The following is a 21,500-nucleotide window of genomic DNA, read 5'->3' as shown; positions in this document are numbered from 1 at the left end:
ATCGGAAGCTGTCGCGGCGGAAGCCGGCGGGGCGGGTTCGGAGACGTGGGATGGCAGAGCGAAGAAATTACGCTGACCTTCAATTCCCAGGCTGTGTAACAGGAGGGCTTTGCGTCGTTCGGGCGGGAATTCAGATGCTCCGGATACCAAAAGAAAGGTCTCAAACATGCGAAACCATTGCGGCCATGGAACCGGTGGGCGGCCCTGCGCAGGCAAAAACGGAGGCAGTGAAGCGAGGCCGGAAAAACTGATGACAGCGTGGCTACAGGGGAGGTAACTAACGCCTTCAGAAAAAAAAAAAGATTGAACAATCTAGAACCCTCGCCGCGAGTGTGGCATCGCGGTCTACGGGCCGACGGAGAAGAGAGCCAATCAGCCATAACCCAACGAATGATCTTCCTTTATTTTTTGACAAGGCGAACTCCTTGTCAACCCCCCTATGCGGCGCTTAAGAAGAAATTGTATCTTCATACTCAATGTTTACTGCAGACCTAGCGTTCACAGAGCCAGGGTTGGTGGTATTCTCAAGAAGGCTGTTCATTTTGCCGGCTGTCAACCTCTAGTTGTCATGGGGGATTTCAATGCCCAGCATCAGGCGTGGGGCTATCGCACCAATACGAAGAAGGGTAGAGACATATGGCATACGGCAACGGAGGAAGATCTTACGCTGGTAACCGATAAAGACTTTCCGACAAGGAGAGGGAACTCGGTGTGCCGAGATACGACTCCGGATCTCACCTTTGTCAAGAACCTGGAAAACGTCAAGTGGACCAACACAGCCATGGACCTCGGTAGCGATCATTGTATCATCGAAGTGGTCATCAAGGTTGCCCGTAACAAGACGAGGACCTTTAAGTTCACTGACTGGGACTTGTTCCGATCCAACCGCTCCGAGCGCGTCCTCACCCAGGATACGGACCTAGACTCTTGGTGCGACGAGATAAAAGAGGATGTGGCTAGAGCCGCCAATGAGGTGACAACCGATCTGGAGGTGGACAGGATGGACAGTAGGCTCGCGCATCTGTTGGAAGCCAAGCAGGCACTGCTCGCGCGATGGAAGACTCAGCGCCATAACAGAAGACTACGCAAGAAAATTTCCGAAATCAACAGTACGATAGAGGCTCATTGCAAGGTGCTATGCAAGCAGCAATGGGACGAGCTGTGCGACTCGATGGAGGGCCACCTCAAGACGGGTAAAAGCTGGCGACTCCTCAGGCACCTACTGCACGATGGCAACACCAAGTCCAATCAGAAGAGAGCTTTGGTGAAAGCTGTCCATTTGGCCACCGACTCGACTCCAGATGAGGCGGTCACGGAGCAGCTCATAGACAAGTACCTGGCGGCCACGGACGATCCAATGTCCCCCCAATTTCCCGAGTACGAAGGGCGCGACGCGCCATCGATGGACGAGGATTTTACCGTGGCTGAGGTCAAGCGGGTTCTCGCATCCCTCAACGGCAGATCTGCCCCTGGGCCCGACGGGGTAACCAACAAAATGCTGAAGCATCTCGACGACGACTCAATCGAGTTTCTTACAGACAGGATGAATGAAATCTGGCGCAGCGGCCACATTCCCAAGAGCTGGAAAGCAGCCTACACAGTACTCATACCCAAGCCAGGCAAGGCGCCGAGCATCGACAATCTAAGGCCCATCTCCCTGACGTCATGTGTAGGGAAGATGGCCGAGCACGTCATGCTTAACCGCCTCACTGACCACCTCGAGTCTAACGAATGCTATACTAACAACATGATTGGCTTTCGGTCGGGGCTCTCGACTCAGGACGCCATGAGGCTGATCAAGCATCAGATCATTGACTCCAGCTCCGCGGACACTAAGGCAATTCTCGGCTTGGATTTAGAAAAGGCCTTTGACAACATATCGCACGCCTTTATTCTCAAGAGCCTGACAGAGCTTGACGTCGGCAAGCGGGCGTACAATTTCGTGCGCTCCTTCCTTTCCTCGAGGTCCACTAGACTCAGGATTGACGAGTTTTTGACCCACGAAATTCAGCTTGGGCCAAAGGGAACACCTCAAGGAGCGGTGATCTCCCCGACGCTGTTCAACATCTCCATGATCAACCTGTCGAAGGCCTTGAACAAGATCCCTAACATTAACCACACGATCTACGCGGACGACATCACCATCTGGTGTCCCAGCGGATGTGAGGGTCAGATCGAGGGTGCTTTGCAAGAGGCCATCGATGTGACGGAGCGGTATCTCATCCCCACTGGGCTAAGGTGCTCGCCCACCAAATCCGAGCTCTTACTCTACAAGAAGAGGCCCAGAGGTGGTTCTCACCGGTCCTGGAAGCCAGCAACGGAGAACCACATTACGTTATTCACTGGTAACGGCTCCCCAGTTCCGCGGGTGGACACTATCAGGATCCTAGGAATGTTTATCGAGTCTAACGGGGCCAATGGAGCCGCTGTCAAACGCATTTGTTCCAAGACCGAAAGCGCCCTCGGACTGATCCGAAGAATCGCCAACAGGTACCGCGGAATCAGGGAGGACAATATGATCCGGATTATCCACGCATTTGTGCTATGTCACCTCGCTTATTCGGCGGCTATGCACAACTGGCTGGTGTCGGAGCGCAACAAGATCAATGCCCTAATCAGAAGAGTATTCAAGCTTGCCCTTGGCCTTCCCGTCCGAACGCACACAGAAGACCTCCTCAAGTTGGGCATCCACAACACGTTCGAAGAAATTGTTGAAGCCGAAGAGTTTTCTCAGTTTGTCAGACTGTCCGTCACCCCAGCGGGCCGAGCCATACTTGGCATGCTGGGACGTAACCCCACGGTCGTTGGTCCCGACGCTGTGAAGCTGCCCAACGACATAAGATCCAAGATTTCCATACACCGGATGCCACGCAATATGCATCCGACCTACAACGAAGGACGAAGACGAGCCAGGGGTAAAGCTTTGCTCGCCAGTGCCCGCTTGGACAAGGATCGAACATGCTTCGTACGCTCAAGAACAAGCCTTCTCCTCAGTGGTCATCAACTGTGATTCGAAAATCATCAGCTGTGCTACCATCCGCACTTCTAGTTCCAGCGTTGCAGAACAGGTTGCCATCGCTCTTGCATTGACGGACGATATACATGACACAATTTATTCAGACTCCAAGACCGCTATCAGGGCCTTTCAGATGGGAATGGTGGCTCCCCAGGCCCTATGTATCATCCAAAACGCCAAAGACCTCAAAGATCACTCATTGGCCTGGTTCCCTGCGCACCTTGGAAACATTGAAGGTGCCTCGCTCAACCCCAACGAGGAGGCACACTCGGCTGCACGAGGTTTGACTGACCGTGCGCCGGGTAATGCGTCCTCTCTAGGGCGACCCGAGCCTCTCTGCTCATACAACGAGATATGCAAACACAATTACCTATCAAGAAGACTTCTGCCTCTGCCGCACTCCTCACTGTGCAGGGCCCAGGCAGTGACTCTCAGACTTCTACAAACCAGCACTTACCCAAGCCCTGCAGCACTGCACACAATGTACACCGAACGGTTCCCAAGCCCGGACTGCCCCCTGTGTGGTGGTTATGCGGACTTCGAGCATGTCCTGTGGGGCTGCGCATTTGCCGGTCCCCCTTTCACCCAAGAGGAAATGATGATGCTTATTAATAAGGCCCAGGATCAGACCTCTCAAATCCTGGCAGTCCAGAGGGCCCGCGAGAGGGCCATCAGGTTTGACCTGATGGTCCCCGAGTGGGCCTAGCCAGGTGACGTCGAGTTTACTCGCGTCTATTGTGGACCCAATAAAGTTCACTCACTCACTCACTCACTCATTCACTCACTCACTCACTCACTCACTCACTCACTCACTCACTCACTCACTCACTCACACCCAATTATATACATGGGGACAACAGCGCCACAGACGTTCACAGGGTTTCCAGACGCGATATCGAAACCAAAACCAACGACATAACACTGATTGATGACATGGTTGTGATCCATTGTAGAATATATCTTGCTGAAGCCAGCCTGTTCTCTTGGTTGACTGAAGTCAAGTGTTGCCCTGATGCTATTGGAAATTATCTAGGTGAATATTTCATACAATATGAAAAGCAAACTAATGGGCCTATAATTTTTAACTTCTTTAACGTCTCCCTTTTTATGGAGTAGTATAATGGTTGCATTCGTCGAGCTCTCTGGTACACTTGAAGTCGTGAGACATTGCGTATAAAAAGGGACGCAAGCTTCTAAAGCATGATTTCAAGCATCATATATATATATATATATATATATATATATATATGCTGTCCAGTCTGCGTCAGGACCCTTCGTCCGTGCTTTGCCAGTCTTTCATACACCGCTATTATATATATATATATATATATATATATATATATATATATATTCATTCAAAGATACCTCTGCTTATCAGGCTTTTTTATCGTATATTCAAATTACAATTCGACGCTATCACGTCTGTGGGTTGTGGTTAAGTCGTACTTAACGATTTTTCTGGCGGGTTTTATTTTGAGAAATTAAAATTTTGGTCACTAACGCCTCGTGCCATGCGAAAGGCCCGCCCGGTCCGGGTGGTTCGGTATGATGTGGTCCGGCATGATTATTTTCACCAGACGCCGAAGCTTACGCCGACACCGGCGTTCTGCAACACGGGACCCTTAACGCTACCGCGTTAGAATGCTAAAATGGCGCTGGGAACCTCGGTTTTCTCTCGTCTAGTTCACACACACACACACGCACACGCACGCACGCACGCACGCACGCACGCACGCACACACACACACACACACACACACACACACACACACACACACACACACACACACACATATATATATATATATATATATATATATATATATATATATATATATATATATATATAGACGTGATATATCGTCGAATTGTGATTTGAATATACGAGAAAAAAGCCTGATAAGCAGCCAGGGATCTTTTAACGCTATCGCGTTCCACTCTTAAAGGCGAAGCTTAAGCGTCCTCCATATCTGATGGTGTTGCGCTGTACTTTGGTTCTAGGTAACATTGAGGGGAATGTTGGAAACCGAGCCTTTCTAAATTTTTATCCGGCCCCATGTCGCAGAAAATACGTTGTGGCGTCAAGGGCGTCCAATAACGCTATCGCGTTTCACTCTTAAAGGCGAAGCTTAAGCGTGGTGGTGGTTACAACATCTTTATTGAAAATCATGGTGGGGTCTCAGGGTGGCCTCTGTTGGGGGTGACTCCCTCGGCCCAAGTGACAATTTTCAGTTGTTCCCTGAGATCGGCGGCAGTCCTAAGTAAGGTCTCCCAGATAAGTTTGGAGGGGGCTGGTAAGAGCGTATTTGGCGGAGGAAAACCCCTACATCCCCAAAGAATGTGGTCTTGTGTTGCCAATTCGTTCATGTTACAATTTTGACACATGGGGTTAAATTCCCCATTTGTGATAATCGCCAATCTGTGCGTACTGAGAAAAGAGTCTGTCTGAAGCTGGCGAAGGACGGTGGCCTGCGCTCTGGTAAGGTCCCGATGAGGCGCCGGGTAAGTGCGCCTCCTTCCTTTATACAAGTTTGTTATTTCACTATATGTGGTCACCACCTCACTCAGAGAATCCGAGTCAGAGCGGCGCGCCTCCCGGCATGTTAACCCTCGGGCGATGCGGTGTGCCTCCTCGTTCCCAGGATTTCCGGAGTGGGCTGTCCGCTTGATAAGTCTGTCCGCTTGATAAAAAGTGTGGTAATAATTGTTTAAGATTTTCTGCGTAGTTTTGCGAACAGTGCCTTTACTGTAATTTAAGATCGCGCTTTTGGAATCGCTAACGATTGTATGAACGAGGTCGTTCGTGATGGCTAGAGCGATAGCTGTCTCCTCCGCCTCAAGGGCGGAGAAGGCCTCCACCGTGGCGGCCGCTCCCGGTCACTACGCTCACAACGTATTTTCGGTTACCCTGCGCCGCCGCATCCACATTGGCAACAGAGTGGTCGTCTTTATAATTATCCCACAACTGCTTTGCCCTGGCTGTACGACGGTTGTCGTGCCTTCCTCTGAGCATGTTTTTAGGAATAGGTTTAATGATTATCTGCCGCCTTGTAATTGTGGCAAGGGGGTTCGTCCCACAGAGGCGATTGTGGGATTCAGGCCCAGCTTGTCTAGTATGTACCTTCCGGCCTGTGTACCGGACAGGCGGAAAATCTGGGCCGTTTTGTGCGCCTCGATTAGTTCTTCTATAGTGTTGTGTAATCCTAATCTCAATAGTTTGTCCGAATTAGTATATTTGGATAGTCCCAACGCTGTTTTGTATGCTAGACGGATTAAGGCGCTAATTTTGTCCCTATCCGCTCGCAAGGGTGGCAGTAAGGGAGGGAATACACTATGCGACTGATCAGAAAGGCTTGAATCAACCGACATAGGTCCTCCTCCCTCATGCCTGTGTGTCTTGTTGCGATTCTTTTTATCAATCCGCACATTTGTCGGATCGTGGATTGCAGCCCGGCTATAGCCTGTGCGTTGCGGGTGTTGTGTTGTATGAGCATTACCAGCCCCCGGATGGTCAGCACAGGCGGGACCGGGCCAGCTAGACTCCATTCGAAACGCTATTGTGGAGGCCTGCTGTTGGCTGTCTGTTTTGTCTGTTCTGTTTCTGATAATCAGTAGTTCGGATTTCTTGGCAGAGCATGTTAGCCCGTTTAGTTTAACGTAATTTTGGACCGTGTCCGCAGCCGTTTGCAGTGCATCTGTGATTTCGCCATCTGAGCCAGTGTTTGTCCAGATTGTTATGTCGTCTGCACATATTGAATGGCTAACGTGGGGTATTGTATCTAAGAGGGGTGGCAAGTTTCTTATTATAATGTTAAAAAAGAAAGGTGAGAGAACTGCTCCTTGCGGGGTTCCTCGTGTTCCTAAGGTGAAGCGTTCGCTCTTAAGGTCGCCCAGATGAATTTCTGCAGTTCTTTCCCTGAGGAAGTTTGAGATATATGCGAAACTGCGTTTCCCCACGTTCATCTGGTTCAGGTTAGTTAGGATTGAACGATGCGTAACACCGTCAAAGGCCTTGCTTACGTCTAGCGCTAGCATGGTCCTTGTGGCTCTGATAGGGCCTGGCTGCAGGATGTCGTGCTGTAATTGCCACATGGTGTCCTGTGTGGAAAGATTGGGCCTAAATCCCACCATCGTGTGACGGAATAGCCCCTCCGTCTCAGCGTATTCGTTTAGCCTCGTGAGTATAACATGCTCCATGACTTTTCCTAAGCAAGAGGTCAAGGAAATTCTCAAGAGGTCAAGGAAAAGCTCGAGTTTCCTAACTCGAGCTTTTTGCCCGGTTTGGGTATAAAAATGACTTTTGCGTGCTTCCAACTGGGAGGGATGGTGCCAGATTTCCAATGAATGTTGAAGAACCTCGTAATTTCGATGATTGAATGGTCATCTAGGTTTCTGAGCATCTTATTTGTAACCCCGTCTTTACCGGCTGCAGCTGTGGTCTCTATGCTATTAATAACAGCTCGGACTTCAGCCTCCTCAATGTCTTTATCGAGGGCTTCATTTTCTTGCCCTGTGTAGGTATTTGAGACTGGGAAGTCTTTGTCGACGTTGAAGTAGCGATCTTTCAACTCTTTAATGAGAGTGTCGTCATCTCCGGGGAAGGAATGAATAATTCTTTGCATGTTTTTCCGCGATGCAGACTTGGTTTGATTGGGGTCGATTAAGTGCCTAAGCAGGAACCATGTGTGTTTATTGCCCAACTGTCCGTTCATTCGATCGCAAAGCTGATGCCAGTGTTCCTGACTAAGGAACTGGCATTGCTGTTCATTTTCCCTTTCTAATTTTACGAGCTTTTTGCGAAGGATTTTGTTATGTTTTTGTGACGACCATCGTTTTTGTATGCTCTTCTGTGCTTCCCATAAGTGAATTAGTCTCGAGTCCGGAGTGGGGCCGTCATCTTCCATTTCTGTCTCTATGGTTGCATTACTGGCGTCTTGAAGTATGGTATCGACCCATTCTTCGAGCTCTTCGAGGTTAGAGATGGGTGCGGGAGTTCGTTTATCGCGAACTTGACGAAAAGCGTTCCACCTGGTATGCAGGATAGTAAGTTTACGTTTCCTGTAGCCCTTTAGAAAGGCCGTGATAGTTAGAATGTAGTGATCACTTCCCACGTTCATTTCAGTTTTCTCCCATGTGGTTTTTGTAATGTTTTTGACGAAGGCTAGGTCGGGGGACGTGTTTCGACTCACACTATTGCCAATGCGTGTGGGGCGCTCCGGTTCGTTTAGAAGGGTGAAACCATAGCCTTGTGCTGTTTCCCAAATCTTGTTGCCTTTATTTTCCCCCTTTGGGTAGCCCCAAACTGAGTGCCGGGCGTTAAAATCGCCCAGCACTACGAGTGGTGCTTTATGGACCACTTTCTTTAGACGCCTATAAGCTTAAGCGTACTTCTTCCCTTTCGTCATTTCCCTTCATTTAAACTAAAAATAATTTCTTCTATATTTTCCTTGATGTCATTGTCTGTTAATCGTATATATATAATATATATATATATATATATATATAGTAAAGAATAGACACTGATAGCCAGACCACCCGAACCGCTTCTTGTTTCCCTTAACTTCCTTCTCCTCTTTCCCTTCTGTCCCGTGTTATCGAGCTTATGATTCCACTTCAGTACATTGCATTAAAAACACACACACATAGTATATATATATATATATATATATATATATATATATATATATATGTATAATGCCACTGACGGTGATGTGCTCCACACCACCGTCATTACTACTTCGCTCCTGGAAGAGGCAGGTCGTGTTTCGAGTGCATGCGCTCCTGAACAACGGTCCCCAATGTGGTGAACGCGATTTGAATCATAGATCCGGGACTCTAAAAGGTGCGACGCAATGGTGCCGCATTTATCCCGCACATACAGCTCAATCGCCAGTGATTTGCTTTTGTTCTTACTCTTCAGCTGAAAGCACAAGCACTATGTTTCTAGCGACTTATTTTATTTGCTACCAAAAAAAAAAAAAAGAAAGACAATGAGCTGCGTTTAGGTTACCAACACACAGGTAGTTTCCAGAAACGTACACATGCATGAGCGCGCCCTCCTTGCTGACACTCTGATCGCAATAGCTGCTAGATGTGACGCTTCATTGACTACCGCTATACGCGCTCGTTCCACGTTGCAGTTAGTCTGTGCACGGCCGCTGGATTTAAAAAAAAAAAAAAGGTGCGGCCCGTTGCGTGGCGCCGAAACGGCGTCTCGGGCCTAGTTCTCCTCGCGCCCGCTCTGGCGCCACTGCTCGGGTATAGCCGTTCACGGAGAAGCATTCTCACAGCCGCGTTTGTAGGCGCGACAGTGACTCTAATCAGGCCGAAAATAACGCGTTTTATAGTTGCACATTACAGGTTGAATATTGAAGTCGTTATTAGAAGTGCCGATTACCCCACATATGTCAAAAGTATGCCCTAGGAGTGCCAATCTTTTGTAGAGTGAGCCTCAATGCTCTCCATGAAAGCTGCCCGCTCGACTCACCTGAAATGAAAAGAAGTGCTCTATCACGAATAATCGGGAGTGTATTTACGTTTTATTGCGATAGCAATTATATGGACACTCAAAAGCAGATTTCTGCCGTCGGCGTCGCCGTAGCCGTTGCCGTCGCCGTGAGGTTCCGTATGACGTCATTTGGAGAAGAAATCGTCGCCGCGCGCCGAACGCTGTATGTGCGAGTGAAAGGGCGCGAGGGGCGCGTCTTTCACGGGGAGTGAACGCACGGCGGAGAACAAACGCGCGTTCCGCGCCGTGCTCGCTTAAGGGCTGCAGAAGTAGGCGTCTCTTTTCTCCTTTACAATCACCATATATGTAGAGCAAACGCACCTTCTTCCGACGCGCGAGAAGCCGTAGGGGAGGGGGAGGGAAGGAAGGCGACGTTTAGCTGCGGCACCAAGTGCCTATTTATATCACAGGCTCCGGCAACAGTCACCAACGCCGCACGCATTTTGAGCGAACGCGGGCAAAACGCCGATGGCGTCGACAACAGTTCTGCGTGTTGCCGATGCTGCTGCATGTCCAAGTTTATACAGCTGATAAAGCTAATATCATTACTCCGTATAGCTCTCTACAAGTTTGCTATCGCAATTGATGCTTCGCCTTTCAGGTGAAACTGCGACCACTTTTTTTCTTCAAGACGACTTCAAGGCGATGGATCGCGTTTATTTACAAGATGATGAATGCGAAGGTATCGCTCAGCGAAAACAGTCCACCGTGCCACACCCGATCCAGCCCAGCTTCGTTCTTCTCTTCAACCGAACTCCCCTCGCACTTTTCAATATTCTCTCTGTGCTGCCAGTGGCACGGCCGTTAGGTAGGTAGGTAGTAAAGTTTATTGAGGTCCGGAAGAATCTTCACCTCGTTTTCATAGGGGCAAGACTGCGGGCCACTCCCGCATTGGGACGGGAAGGCCAAACCTCACCGCCGCATCGTGGGCCTTCTGGACAGCCCGGAGTTGATCAATACATTCGTGGCTCTTTTTACATAAAAAAGGTGCGGCCTGTTGCGTCACGTCGCCGCCAGTGGGCGAGCGCGTCTCAGCTGAGTTGACAGTTGCGGCCGCTGTTCTTCCTGGGCTCCAAAAAAAAAAAAAAAAGTTTCCTGCGCTATGCGTTTTTTTTTTTCTTTTTTCTTTTTTGCATGTACGGCGGATAACCGGGAAACACAGTCGGGACCGCAGTCAGACGCAAGAGCCTAATTTTCGTGTTCTTTTTAAAGTCATTAAAGTCATTACATAAAATGTAATGAACATACCAGCGACCTGTCGCTTGGCTCCCACTTGCTTCACTTCGCTGACGGCCCTTGTCGAGAAATATTCTTCAGCCACGCTTCCCTACGCTGTAGATCGCGGGGGCATTCGTGGTACTTCACAGTTGCGTCTCTTCTCGCGTTCGAGTTGCACAGTGGCCCACAACAGCTTCGCGGCATCATCACACCGCTAGAAGAAACCGTCTGTCACACGCGCGTACACCAAAGAACCGTACTTAAGCACAAGAAACATAAGGCAAGCCGCTCACACACACGATCACACAAAAAAAGGACACGACAATGCGCACGAAAAAGCACACCAACACGCATAAATCCTGAGGCAACCACATTGTATAGATAGCACGAACCGCCGTCTGCCTTGCGTACCGCAGCAGTGGCGTCCTCACCAAGAACAGCGGCCGCAACTGTCAACTTAGCCGAGACGCGCTCGCCCATTGACGGCGACGCGACGCAGCAGGCCGCACCTTTCTTTTATCTAGCGGCCGTGGTCTGTGCCTCCATTTGCACCCTGAGCTGAGCAACTTGCTCGGCACGTGTACAAGCGCCGACTGTACGTTGCGCGCTAGAAAAGTGTTGCTTATTTTGGTACGTGCCACAGGGACTTCTCGAAAAGCCTCTAGTATATCTGCACGCTTTCGTTTGGTTTTGAGTTAAGTTCATGGAGAGCGTGTCCAGCTTCGATCAAAGCCATCGTCCCTCTCCCCGTATTTCGCGCAGGGGTAACTACTGGCCATGGCGCACATCCCGACGTGGTGTTTCCTCTTAGTACTGGTGCTGATCCAAGTCAAGGGGAAGATGTTCTTCCGCTGCCCTGCAAGGAGCCCTGCCGCCAACTCAACTGCAGGCAAGGCAGGCTGCTGCACAACGCTACAGCTTGTGGATGCTGTCCAGTCTGCGTGAGGACACTGCGTACGTGCTTTGCCAGTCTTTTATTTATGTTTAGTTTTTTTTTTTTCGTTTTTCTATTTCGCTGTAAGAAGAGCAGTGGGATGTGCTGTTGCCCCAGCAGCAGCACGTCTCGCTTACGAGAGGCCTGAGCCACTATCCTCGTGCCCGTCTTTTTAAGTTATGTTCCACTTTTGCTTATAGCCAGGAATGACAATAAATAGGGTCAATTTTTCTTGACGTCCGATAGTACTGATGTTATCAAAATTTGCAGGGACAGTAGGTATGCACATAACTTCAGCGCTAGGCGTTATGTTATGCATGCTTTGACACGACATCTGGCGCCGAAGTAATAAACAGTGATCCGATGCTTTAAACTTTGATTGATGTTGACTCCAGGCCTGACGAAAATTATTTACGACGTAGGAACTCGGATGGATTTTACCGATATTTAAGGTAGAGAGCACTGGTTACTCCTAAACCCACCGTGGTAGTCCAATGGCTATGTCATTGTGCTGCAAAGTTCGAGGTCGTGGGTTCGAGCCCAGCCGCGGCGGCCGCATTTCGATAGGGGCGAAATAAAAAAAACACGCTCCTGTACTTGAATTTAGGTGTACCTTTAAAGAATCCCAGGTGAGTATATTAATGCAATGAGCATTCTTAGGGGCTTTCCGCACTTTCCATGGGCTATCTATCTATCTATCTATCTATCTATCTATCTATCTATCTATCTATCTATCTATCTATCTATCTATCTATCTATGTCTTTAACCATTTTCTTTTCAACATGGGTCACTGGGTGCGTGGCACTAGGTACGTCCCGCTCTTCAATAAAACTATTTGATGCCAACTTGGGTCACTGCAGTTATGTGTCATTCGGTATGTGCCGCCTCTCATAATAATCATTATACAGGGTAGTATTTCCTAGACCACACAGATTTTTTAGTTAAATGTAACAAGCGCAACGAATGTGGCGTTTTTCGTAGCGGTCAACCGCTAATAACGTGAGCTTCAGAAGACTAAATTTTTTTTATTACTGCCGAGGGTCAGTTGTATATAGGACAAATTTCGAGACAGCGACATTTTCATGCACACTCACATAATAAAAATCTTGAAAATCGCACCTAATTCAAGATATTCATCATCAAATTTAAAAGCTCCATTGAGACAATATCGAAAATGAGCGCTTCCCGCCGCGCGTAAGACAGCAACGCCCCGTCAAGAAGTGTGGCGCGAAGTTTGAATGATAGCATGTCGCGGGGGGAATCCTGACCTGACACACAGCTGCACATGCATGCTTGCTTGCCAGGCAAAGCGTGTCGTATCGGTAGCTGCCGCGACTGGCTCAGACGTTCGTTCTCAATCTTCCTCGCGCTTGTCGTCACGGGGCGTTTGGGTCTGACATGATAGCGGGGCTGCCTTTTCTGCGCTTCCGCGACGTTCGGTTTAGATACTGCCTGGATTTGAAGCTGAAATTCAATGATAAGTATCTCGAATTAGGGGTGACTTTGAATATATAAAAAAAAGTGAGGGTGCATTAAAATGTGAATGCCTTCAAATTCGCCATTTAAGCAACTGCCTCTAAGGTACTAGTAAAAAATTCATGAAAAATATTTTGCTAATTAGTCTTTTGAAACCCGCGTTATTAGCGGCAAAGTAGGTCCACCTCACGTACGTAGGAAGTCCTTTAAAAACACCACGGTCGCTGCGCTTATAGCCTTTTTATTTTAAAAAGTCTGTATTGTATAAAAAGCACCCTGTATAAAACATATCAACAATTACGCTTTAGCCATAAGATAGATTGCGAATAGTATTAAAGCCGCCAATCAACTCTAAAGAATGGATGCACAGCCTTTATTATTTTTTATCGCATGTAGTTTCGAGATGTATACACATTTAGAAAGGTTACCTTGCTTACAGTGTACCGAGTGACAAAGCATTTTTTGGAACTGGCCTTGGTGTATAGGGCCGGCTAGTAGCGTAAGTGAGCCGTTACGGACGAGGTCGGTAGACTAGCTCGCTTGTCGTTTCAGCTGAAGGCGAGATTTGCCGAAACACTGAGATGGCGTCGATACCAAGCGGGCAGTGCGGGCGCCTGCTTTCCTGCGTCAACGGGCGGTGCTCTTGGCGTGAGCTTTTCGTTCACTAACTGGTCATATTACGTAGCAAGCAGCGCAGAAGATCTGTCTCACTCGACGTCTTCACGCTCTCGAGTGAATGAATGTTGGTGCGTGTGTTAAAAAACAAAAATGAATGTATCCGTACGTTTAAGTGTGCGACATCGCTCTTGGTTGAGTGAGAGTGAGACCCAGACCATGCTGAGAGAGATATAGAGAAATTAGAGAGATTATTTTAATGCGAGAAATGTGGAAATTACAGGGAACTAATTTAAACATACGGAGTCATCCAGTCTTAAAAGAAACACCTCGCCCATCTTGAAGTCAGTATAACTTGAGTATTACATTGACTTTATAAAGAAAAATGTGCCTTATACGACGCCTAATGCGAATGTCTATTGATAAAATATTAGTCTTTTGACTTTGACACAAAAGTTGGGTCACTGTTAGCTCTCGAACACTAATGAGGTGTTGCCCCTGAATGTGGATGAACCCTGTAAACGTGTGACATACAATCAGCCTAGATTCAAAGGCAAACAATTCCGAAGCTTCTACAATCCATTCCTTCCTTTCCAGGTACAGCTGCGTTTGTAACAGTGGCGTAATTGAGACTCCGAAACGTGAACTTGCGACTACTCCATTCATTAGAAACCGTCGACAAAGCGATTACACGTTGCACTTCCATTTATTTATGCCTAACAGGCATTCGTTGGGGGGTCACGTTTCAAAATATGCTGATGGTGTATACACGTCATGCGAACAACACGTTACAACTCACGGGCGCATGACAAGTGACCACGTCCAGGAGCCACTTCTGAAAAGTGAAGGGGTGTTCACTTTTTCCTGTGCCCGTCGTTCTTGCTCCACTCTGTATGCTTGATGTGCACAGGCATCTCTCCCCTGTTTTTCATGTACGGGTTTCTGTTTACACCAGAAAGCCAAGCGTGTTCACAAGAGCTGCGAAAGCGGGACCTTCACCAAGGAAGCTTCGACTCACCGTACGGTAGACCACGTCCAGACTGTAACGACTACGGCGAATATCGGCCCGTTAGCTGCAAGAAGGGGCTCACGTGACTGCTGCAAGCAAACAAAACACATTTCCTTTTCCCAGATCGCGCGGTCCGTAAACTAGTGACTGTGACTGTGCACAAATCTGAGGTGTGCGTATTTTGGACCAGCATCGCCGGGGCATCACGCGCGCAGTAAAGTAGGCTCTAGGAAATGATTGTGGACTCTGGGCATCCGCGAGAGAGATTCTGCATGGTTGGTCACATTTCACGGCGCATGTCTTCAAAACCTTGCGGAATTGCGGAAATTACGAACAAAGGAAGAAGAAATGAAAAGGGGTGAAATTCCGGCTGGTTAACGAGGGTTCCGCCGGGTTGACTACCTTGTGCTTGATAGCGTAAAAAAATAACAAAAAAAAGTACGGCAATGTGAGAAGGTAAAATGCGAACATGCCTACGCACACACATGAATTACTATGTAATCATAAGTGGTGGTACATACTCACCGTGAACGTCCCGCACTAGAAGACAATGTTAAACTGTGGCGCTTCAAGCGCGTGTAAGCGTCACGACATAGCGAGCGCATGCGCTTTTAGTGTCCTTATAATAGTGGGGACAGGCAGACAGGCGGCAGCGGTGGCGGTAACAGGGTAACGGTCACGGTACTACGTTATGCCAAGGTACCACCTTGTACCATTAGAGCACATTAAATATTTTGATATGAGTATGCGCTACAACTGCAGCGCACTCTTATACGAGTATATGCTGGACGAATTGTTTGACGTAACACATGGGCAATAAAAATGTGCGAGTGCTGAGGCTGTAGGCTAAATAAAACAGACGCCGTGTTTTCTGAGTAACTGAAGGGGCCTATTAGCGTGGAAGCTCGAAGCTGCGTTTTCGAGATTTATTACCTTGAAGCTTTCGAGGCCCCAAAAGATGTCGATTGAATGACTGACATCAGCGCGATGCTACACAAGAAAGTCAAACGCAGCAGACTCACGTACGCTGATCAGCAATGGTGCGCCGAAGTAAAGGTGAAGTTCGTATATGTATTACAGGTGCAACTGCGTGGACAAAGATGGTCAACGGATATTTGGCACAGCTATTTACGCCCAAGCTCTCAACATGGACTGCAGTAAGCGCACTTTTTGTTTGCGTTGCTTTTATTACGCGCTAAAGAAGTTTCGCTTCGCTTGCAAACTTGGTTGATGAGCACGAAAGACGAACATGCATCGCTGACGACAGAGGTAATGTTCACAGGCGTATAAGGCATAGAAATTGATAACTTTTCGCTATTGAACTTTCTTGAAAGAAAAGAAAGAAGAAAGGAACGCTAGAGATGCGAGAATAAAAGAACATCGCAATCAGCGCCCTTCAATTTTTTTTTCAGTGTGGTTACATAATTTACATGCACACACATGTATGCATAGTTTACAACCGTCAATCCTGCCCTTAAAGCCGTTCTCTGTGTCCAGACTGGCCGACTCGCAGCCATAGCTTGCTCGTCTGGCCAGCATGTCAGGCAGATAATCTTGCTCAATATCCTCACGCTATATATTGTCGTATAAGATAAGGACATGGTGGTGACACGGTGGTATCAAGTAAGACGACGACAGAATGGCGGGGGTGAAGAGGGCAGCGCATATTGATGTTCTTTTTAACTCTTAGCAAATGCACACAGCGGTGCGATATGCTGAATACAGCGAATGTGGCTCATTTAATATTTTCCTAAGTGTCAGATCTTCAGTTCTCACTCTGGCCTATTCAGACCGGCTGTCTCCTGTCCGCGGCATGCCGCTTTCGAGTCGAGGCGCTCAGCGTTCAAACGCTTCCAACGTTTAAATCTAAAAGAGATATCGGAGTGAAAATTGCAGCAGTTTGCGGAAAGTTATAGTTGCAGAGGTGGGACGGTGAGTACTTGTCTGACATCGTGTCAGGGAATGAGGGCGCTCGGGTAGTGGCGTGATGTACAACAGCAGACTCTGGCTTGTGGTGGGCTCGTCGAACCTAATGTGCTCGGCAAGAACGGGAGCCGCATGTGGCGGGGAGTTCGTGGACGTACCCTTCATAGTAGACGCTGTCTTTGGCAAATGCTTACTAAAGACTGATTGCTAAATGCGCAAAATTGGGAAACAGAAAACTATAGAAGAAGATACACACGGAAAGAACGAGCGCAGTTTACGACAAAAAAAAAAAGATCACCGCATATCCACGACTTGAATAATGATGAGTGGGCGAAGCACTGGGGGATCATTCGGGTAAACCAGAGCTACGGACGAGAAAGAGAGCGCGCGTCGGGAACGAACGCTCTTGTGCACCGCAGCGCCCCTAGCTACGGACGAGAGAGAGAAAGAGAAAGAGAAACGAACGCCCTTGTGCACCGCAGCGCCCCTAGCTACGGACGAGAGAGAGAGAGAGAGCGTCGGGAACGAGAGAGAAAGAGAAGGAGAGCACAGCTGCGCCTCTAGCGGGAGCGTCGAGTACTAGCGTGGCTACGACGGCGCGATGAGGGACAAGGCTCGAGTCGACCCTAAGGAGATTCGCCCCTAAAATGACCCGTTTGCGGCAAATAAATTTCTAAGAAGTCCCGCGCTTTTTTGAAGGTGATCTTGCGCCTGGGTTGGCATTCTCGATTGACGTACAGGGCCATACTTTATTCAGTTTCCCATAGTGATCTTCTTACATGCGTTAGAACTTGCGTAGAAGAGAACTCTGAAATTGGTTTGCAGAACCCCACAGGCTTGAGTGTAGACAATTTTATGACTTTAATAGAATTTTATCTGAAGCACACATTTATAAGCTTTGACAATTAAAGGCCTGTTCCTGCAGTGACAAGGTATACACATCGGCCCCTCTGTAGCCCCTGTGCTGTCTAACATTTTTAAACTTATATTGACCGTGACCTTGTTAGTGGTGTTAGTGACGATGATGTTATGAAAGTTTTATGATACTTGAACGATTTCCTTGTGGTTCTGAAGAAACAAACACAGCCAATTGTACTAGGATGGACAATGTTTTAAGGAAGTTTAACGACTATGGGAAGGGGCTAACGTTCACCCGCGAAATGTCATGCCAAGAATGTTTAGAGCTTTTAGATTTAAAGCTTACCTTCAGGAAACACCACACCTGTTGGATGTACTGTCCCGCGAACTAAGAAAGCTTTATTAGCGTACTCATCCGCCCATTCTGAGACCGTCAAGAGGGCAATCGCTTCTTTGTGTTTGGAGTCGGCCCTTACAAAATCGTCTCCTCGCAAGATGCACGCCAGCTTTCTAGATCAGATTGAAGGGTTTAAGTCAGCTGAGTTTCCGCAGTCGGTGCTTGCAGCAGTAGTTGAGACCCTCCTGTAGAAGTCTAAAAGGGCGCTCACAAAAGCAGCGGCAGAAGGCGCCAAGTGTCTCAAGTGGAAAGAAGAAACCGCAAATGGTTCCTTACACAAGATTACGCGTAACCTGAAAACGTTCTTAACCGTCACGGCATAATCATCGTGTTTCCGGCACCGCAAAAACTTGCGCGGTTGTGTTCGCGTATTTGACGCCATGAACGCACAAGCGGCTGTGCAAAAAATCATGACAAGTCGTATGTATACGCTGCGCCGTGGGAGTGGTATATGAGGTCCCGTTAACTTGTGGAAACTCCTGCGTAGGATAGACGGGACGCTGTGTAAACGACCGCGCACGAGAGCATCAGCTCAATATCAAAAATAATGAAATGGCCAATTTGCCCACGCATCGCGCTGCCTGCACCTGTGAGGCGCCATTTCATCTTACCAAGATACTAGGAAGAAGCAATAACACGTTTGCCCGAGATATTTCGGAAGCGTTTTTAATCAAAAGAAGAGGTAGCACATGTGTAAGTGACACATCTATATCGCCGTTCAGTGCAGAAATGTATTTTTTGATTAATCAGTAGCATTAGAAAGTTCTCTGGGGATGCGGGGAAGGGTCTATATCTTTCTTTCGATTTGTATGCGCCTGCGCATTTGGGCTCTCTTGTAATGCTATATTTCGTAACGCCCACCGTTGCAATAAACCATGGCTATGGTGTTCGGCTGCTAAGCACCAGGCCGCGGGATCAAATCCCGGCCACGGCGGCCCCATTTCGATGGGGGCGAAATGCGAAAATACCCTACATGCACTTGGATTTAGGCGCACCTTAAAGAACCCCAGGTGGTCCAACTTATTCCGGCGAGCCTCATAATCAGATCGTGGTTTTGGAACGTAATACCCCATAATTTATTTTTGCAATCTTGCGCATTTAGCAATCACTCATTAGAATGAACCAACTAGCCCCTCAAGACATTCTAAATTACTAAAGGTTTCATAATTATGCTACAGGTCCCGTACATTTCCTTTCCTCGGTCTTCGTTTTTTTTTTCACTTTTTTTTATTACAGCGAAGCTGTTAATGCGACTAGAAGCGCCCAAAAACGTTTTATGCCAGTTTTCACAGTTTCGGCATGACTCACGAAGTGTATGTTTTCAGACGTTATAAGGAATATCAAGGGCGATATGCAGGGAAATTTTGAAGTGTGTGTGCCAATTTCCGGTTAAGCAAAACTTCCTCAACCAATGTTTCCGACCCATTTAGGGGCGTTACAATTACCCGACGTCTTCCCGATGAGCTCGGTAAACTAAACGAGACACTTCATTTATGATTGGTGGAAGTAAGTGCCAGATAAGCACCGGTGTGTAGGCAAAGTTCAAAGCGGATGGGTTGTGGATGTCGTTAACGAACCTCAAGCGGCAGCGTCGTTTCATCCCTATTGTGATTACACGTGTGCAAGCCTTGCGAGGGCCCGTGCTTCGCTTCTTCGTGGCCCCTGACTGTCGAGAATAAAGCCATCTTCGATAAATACCTGACGCCTCTCGCCTTCCTTCCGCCGCTACTGAGACGCCACACACCAAACGTAACCAAGTCGGAAATGGTTGGTCACAAGCACAAGCGATAAAGATCTCAAGAATATAGGAAATTATAGAAAGGTGAAATTGGATATCAAATGTTAATTTCGCCAGTAAATTGAACTTACGATTCCGCAGGTGCTGTCTGCTCGAGCATGCATGGCTGACGAACTGTCACCCATTTTGTACACCACCTACGGGTGTACTCCATTAATCCTTCTCTCGCTCATTCAGTCTTTCTCCTTATATATCCCTCTTTTGTTGCTCTCTCTCTCGCTCTGTATCTCTCTTTCTATCAATCTTTCTCTGTTTATGGCCGTATTCAGGTTTTGTGCATGGGATGTTTGCGCACGTAAATTATCCTCCGTAATGGCGATGCGCATGCCTGCTGAAGCTTGGATTTCCAATTGCTACGCGACGTGTCTCCCGGTTGTTCGCCGAGAGCAGCTGGGCCCGGCCCGAGCACCGGCTGCGTTGCACGGCGCGGGGAAGCTTCGAGCCGCTGCAGTGCTCGGACTCTTACTGCTACTGCCTGCGTCGAGACGGCAGCCTCGACGGAAGGCCCGTGCGGCGAAGTTCTTCAGTGCACGACCTCAAGTGCTGTGCGTCAACTGCGCAGCTCCGTGGCATCAATAAGTCAGATAACGCGACAACGCCCCCACCCTTGCTCTTCGTAATCGGCGGTCGCGAATGATCACCGGAATATTTCTATTCCGCAACGAGTGGCGCCAGCGCGGCGATTTGAGCGACTTGATTATGCACTGCGAAAAACTTTTGCGCTGATAGACACGGACACAGTGGTACAGGACGCACGAAGCGCTACTTTCAACTTTTTATTTCGAGAAACACACGCGCTATACAAAACATGGTTTCAGTGCGCGCAGTGCTACAGGTATTCAATTTCGTTGCTGCATAGCGACATGGAAGGCATGCCCACACATTCGTTCCCCAACTGTCTGATCGCGATGGCTTGGAGTGAGCGGATCCGCCGTAGGACTGAATAGGAACACATTTCTCAGGATTTGCGCTGTCTTACAAGGGACGTGTTAGCTGTACAAGAAACGTAGCTGTGGTTTTGAGGAAAAGGTGAACGAAGCCAGGTCTGCAATGGTCTGCACCGAAGCTAGAAAATTGAGGTCTCATCTTGCCCCTCGTAGTCGGGTCAGTGCAATCGGACTCAAGCCCCAATATACAGTCACGCCAAAAACACTTTTATTTTCGAAATACTGTGCTCTGTTTCAACATATTCAGCACACGGCCCTGGTACACAAAGGCATTCGTAGACATCCGACACCTTGTGATTGACGAAATAAAGGAAAGGAGAGAGAGACCGAAGTTTCACAGAGGAAAGAGGCGTTATTTCTTCTAGGAAACAGCATACAGGGCATCCTGTTGACCAATCCGCCCGAGGGCAAGTGCATATAAGAAATAAAAGAAAGAAATCAAAATGAAAAATATAGGGGCTGGGGGGGGGGGGGGGGAGTTATAAGAGGTATTTGAGTAATAACGTAAAAGCAGATGTGAAACAGACCATAGAATCACAGTCTGACAAACACCCGATGTCATCAAGTCATCAAATACCGGAGCAGCGCTTTTATTGACTGCTGTGTGGATGTCGGTCTCGGTTGGCCGCGAGAGTAGCGACGCCTTTTCAGATCTTGGCACTTTTCAAGCATTGTCAGTGGTCAGAGCGACGCTTCGCCCGCGTTATCAATGGGATCAGCCGTCCGTGAACGGTGGGTGATGAGAGTGGCATAGAATCGAGCGGAAGGCATCACTACAAAATCGCAGCCATGTTTTG

The 21,500-nt window shown here is 48.2% G+C and overlaps 1 protein-coding gene across 1 annotated transcript; it reads left to right on the top strand.

Moving 5' to 3' along the window:
- The first annotated feature begins 781 nt into the window (after window positions 1–781).
- Window positions 782–20,394, top strand: LOC125943542 (uncharacterized). The gene is made up of 8 exons (XM_049662912.1): window positions 782–973; window positions 1,148–1,434; window positions 11,554–11,696; window positions 13,706–13,801; window positions 14,724–14,859; window positions 15,858–15,934; window positions 20,026–20,051; window positions 20,094–20,394. Exons 1-8 carry the CDS (start codon window positions 782–784, stop codon window positions 20,391–20,393), a joined length of 1,257 nt encoding a protein of 418 aa, XP_049518869.1. The 3' UTR covers window position 20,394.
- The last annotated feature ends 1,106 nt before the right edge of the window (window positions 20,395–21,500 follow it).

The sequence above is a fragment of the Dermacentor silvarum genome, chromosome 2, assembly GCF_013339745.2.
Source record: "Dermacentor silvarum isolate Dsil-2018 chromosome 2, BIME_Dsil_1.4, whole genome shotgun sequence".
In the NCBI taxonomy this organism is placed as follows: Eukaryota; Metazoa; Arthropoda; class Arachnida; order Ixodida; family Ixodidae; genus Dermacentor; species Dermacentor silvarum.
Note: the sequence above shows the minus strand (reverse complement) of the source record. Positions and strands in the feature narration are given on the sequence as shown.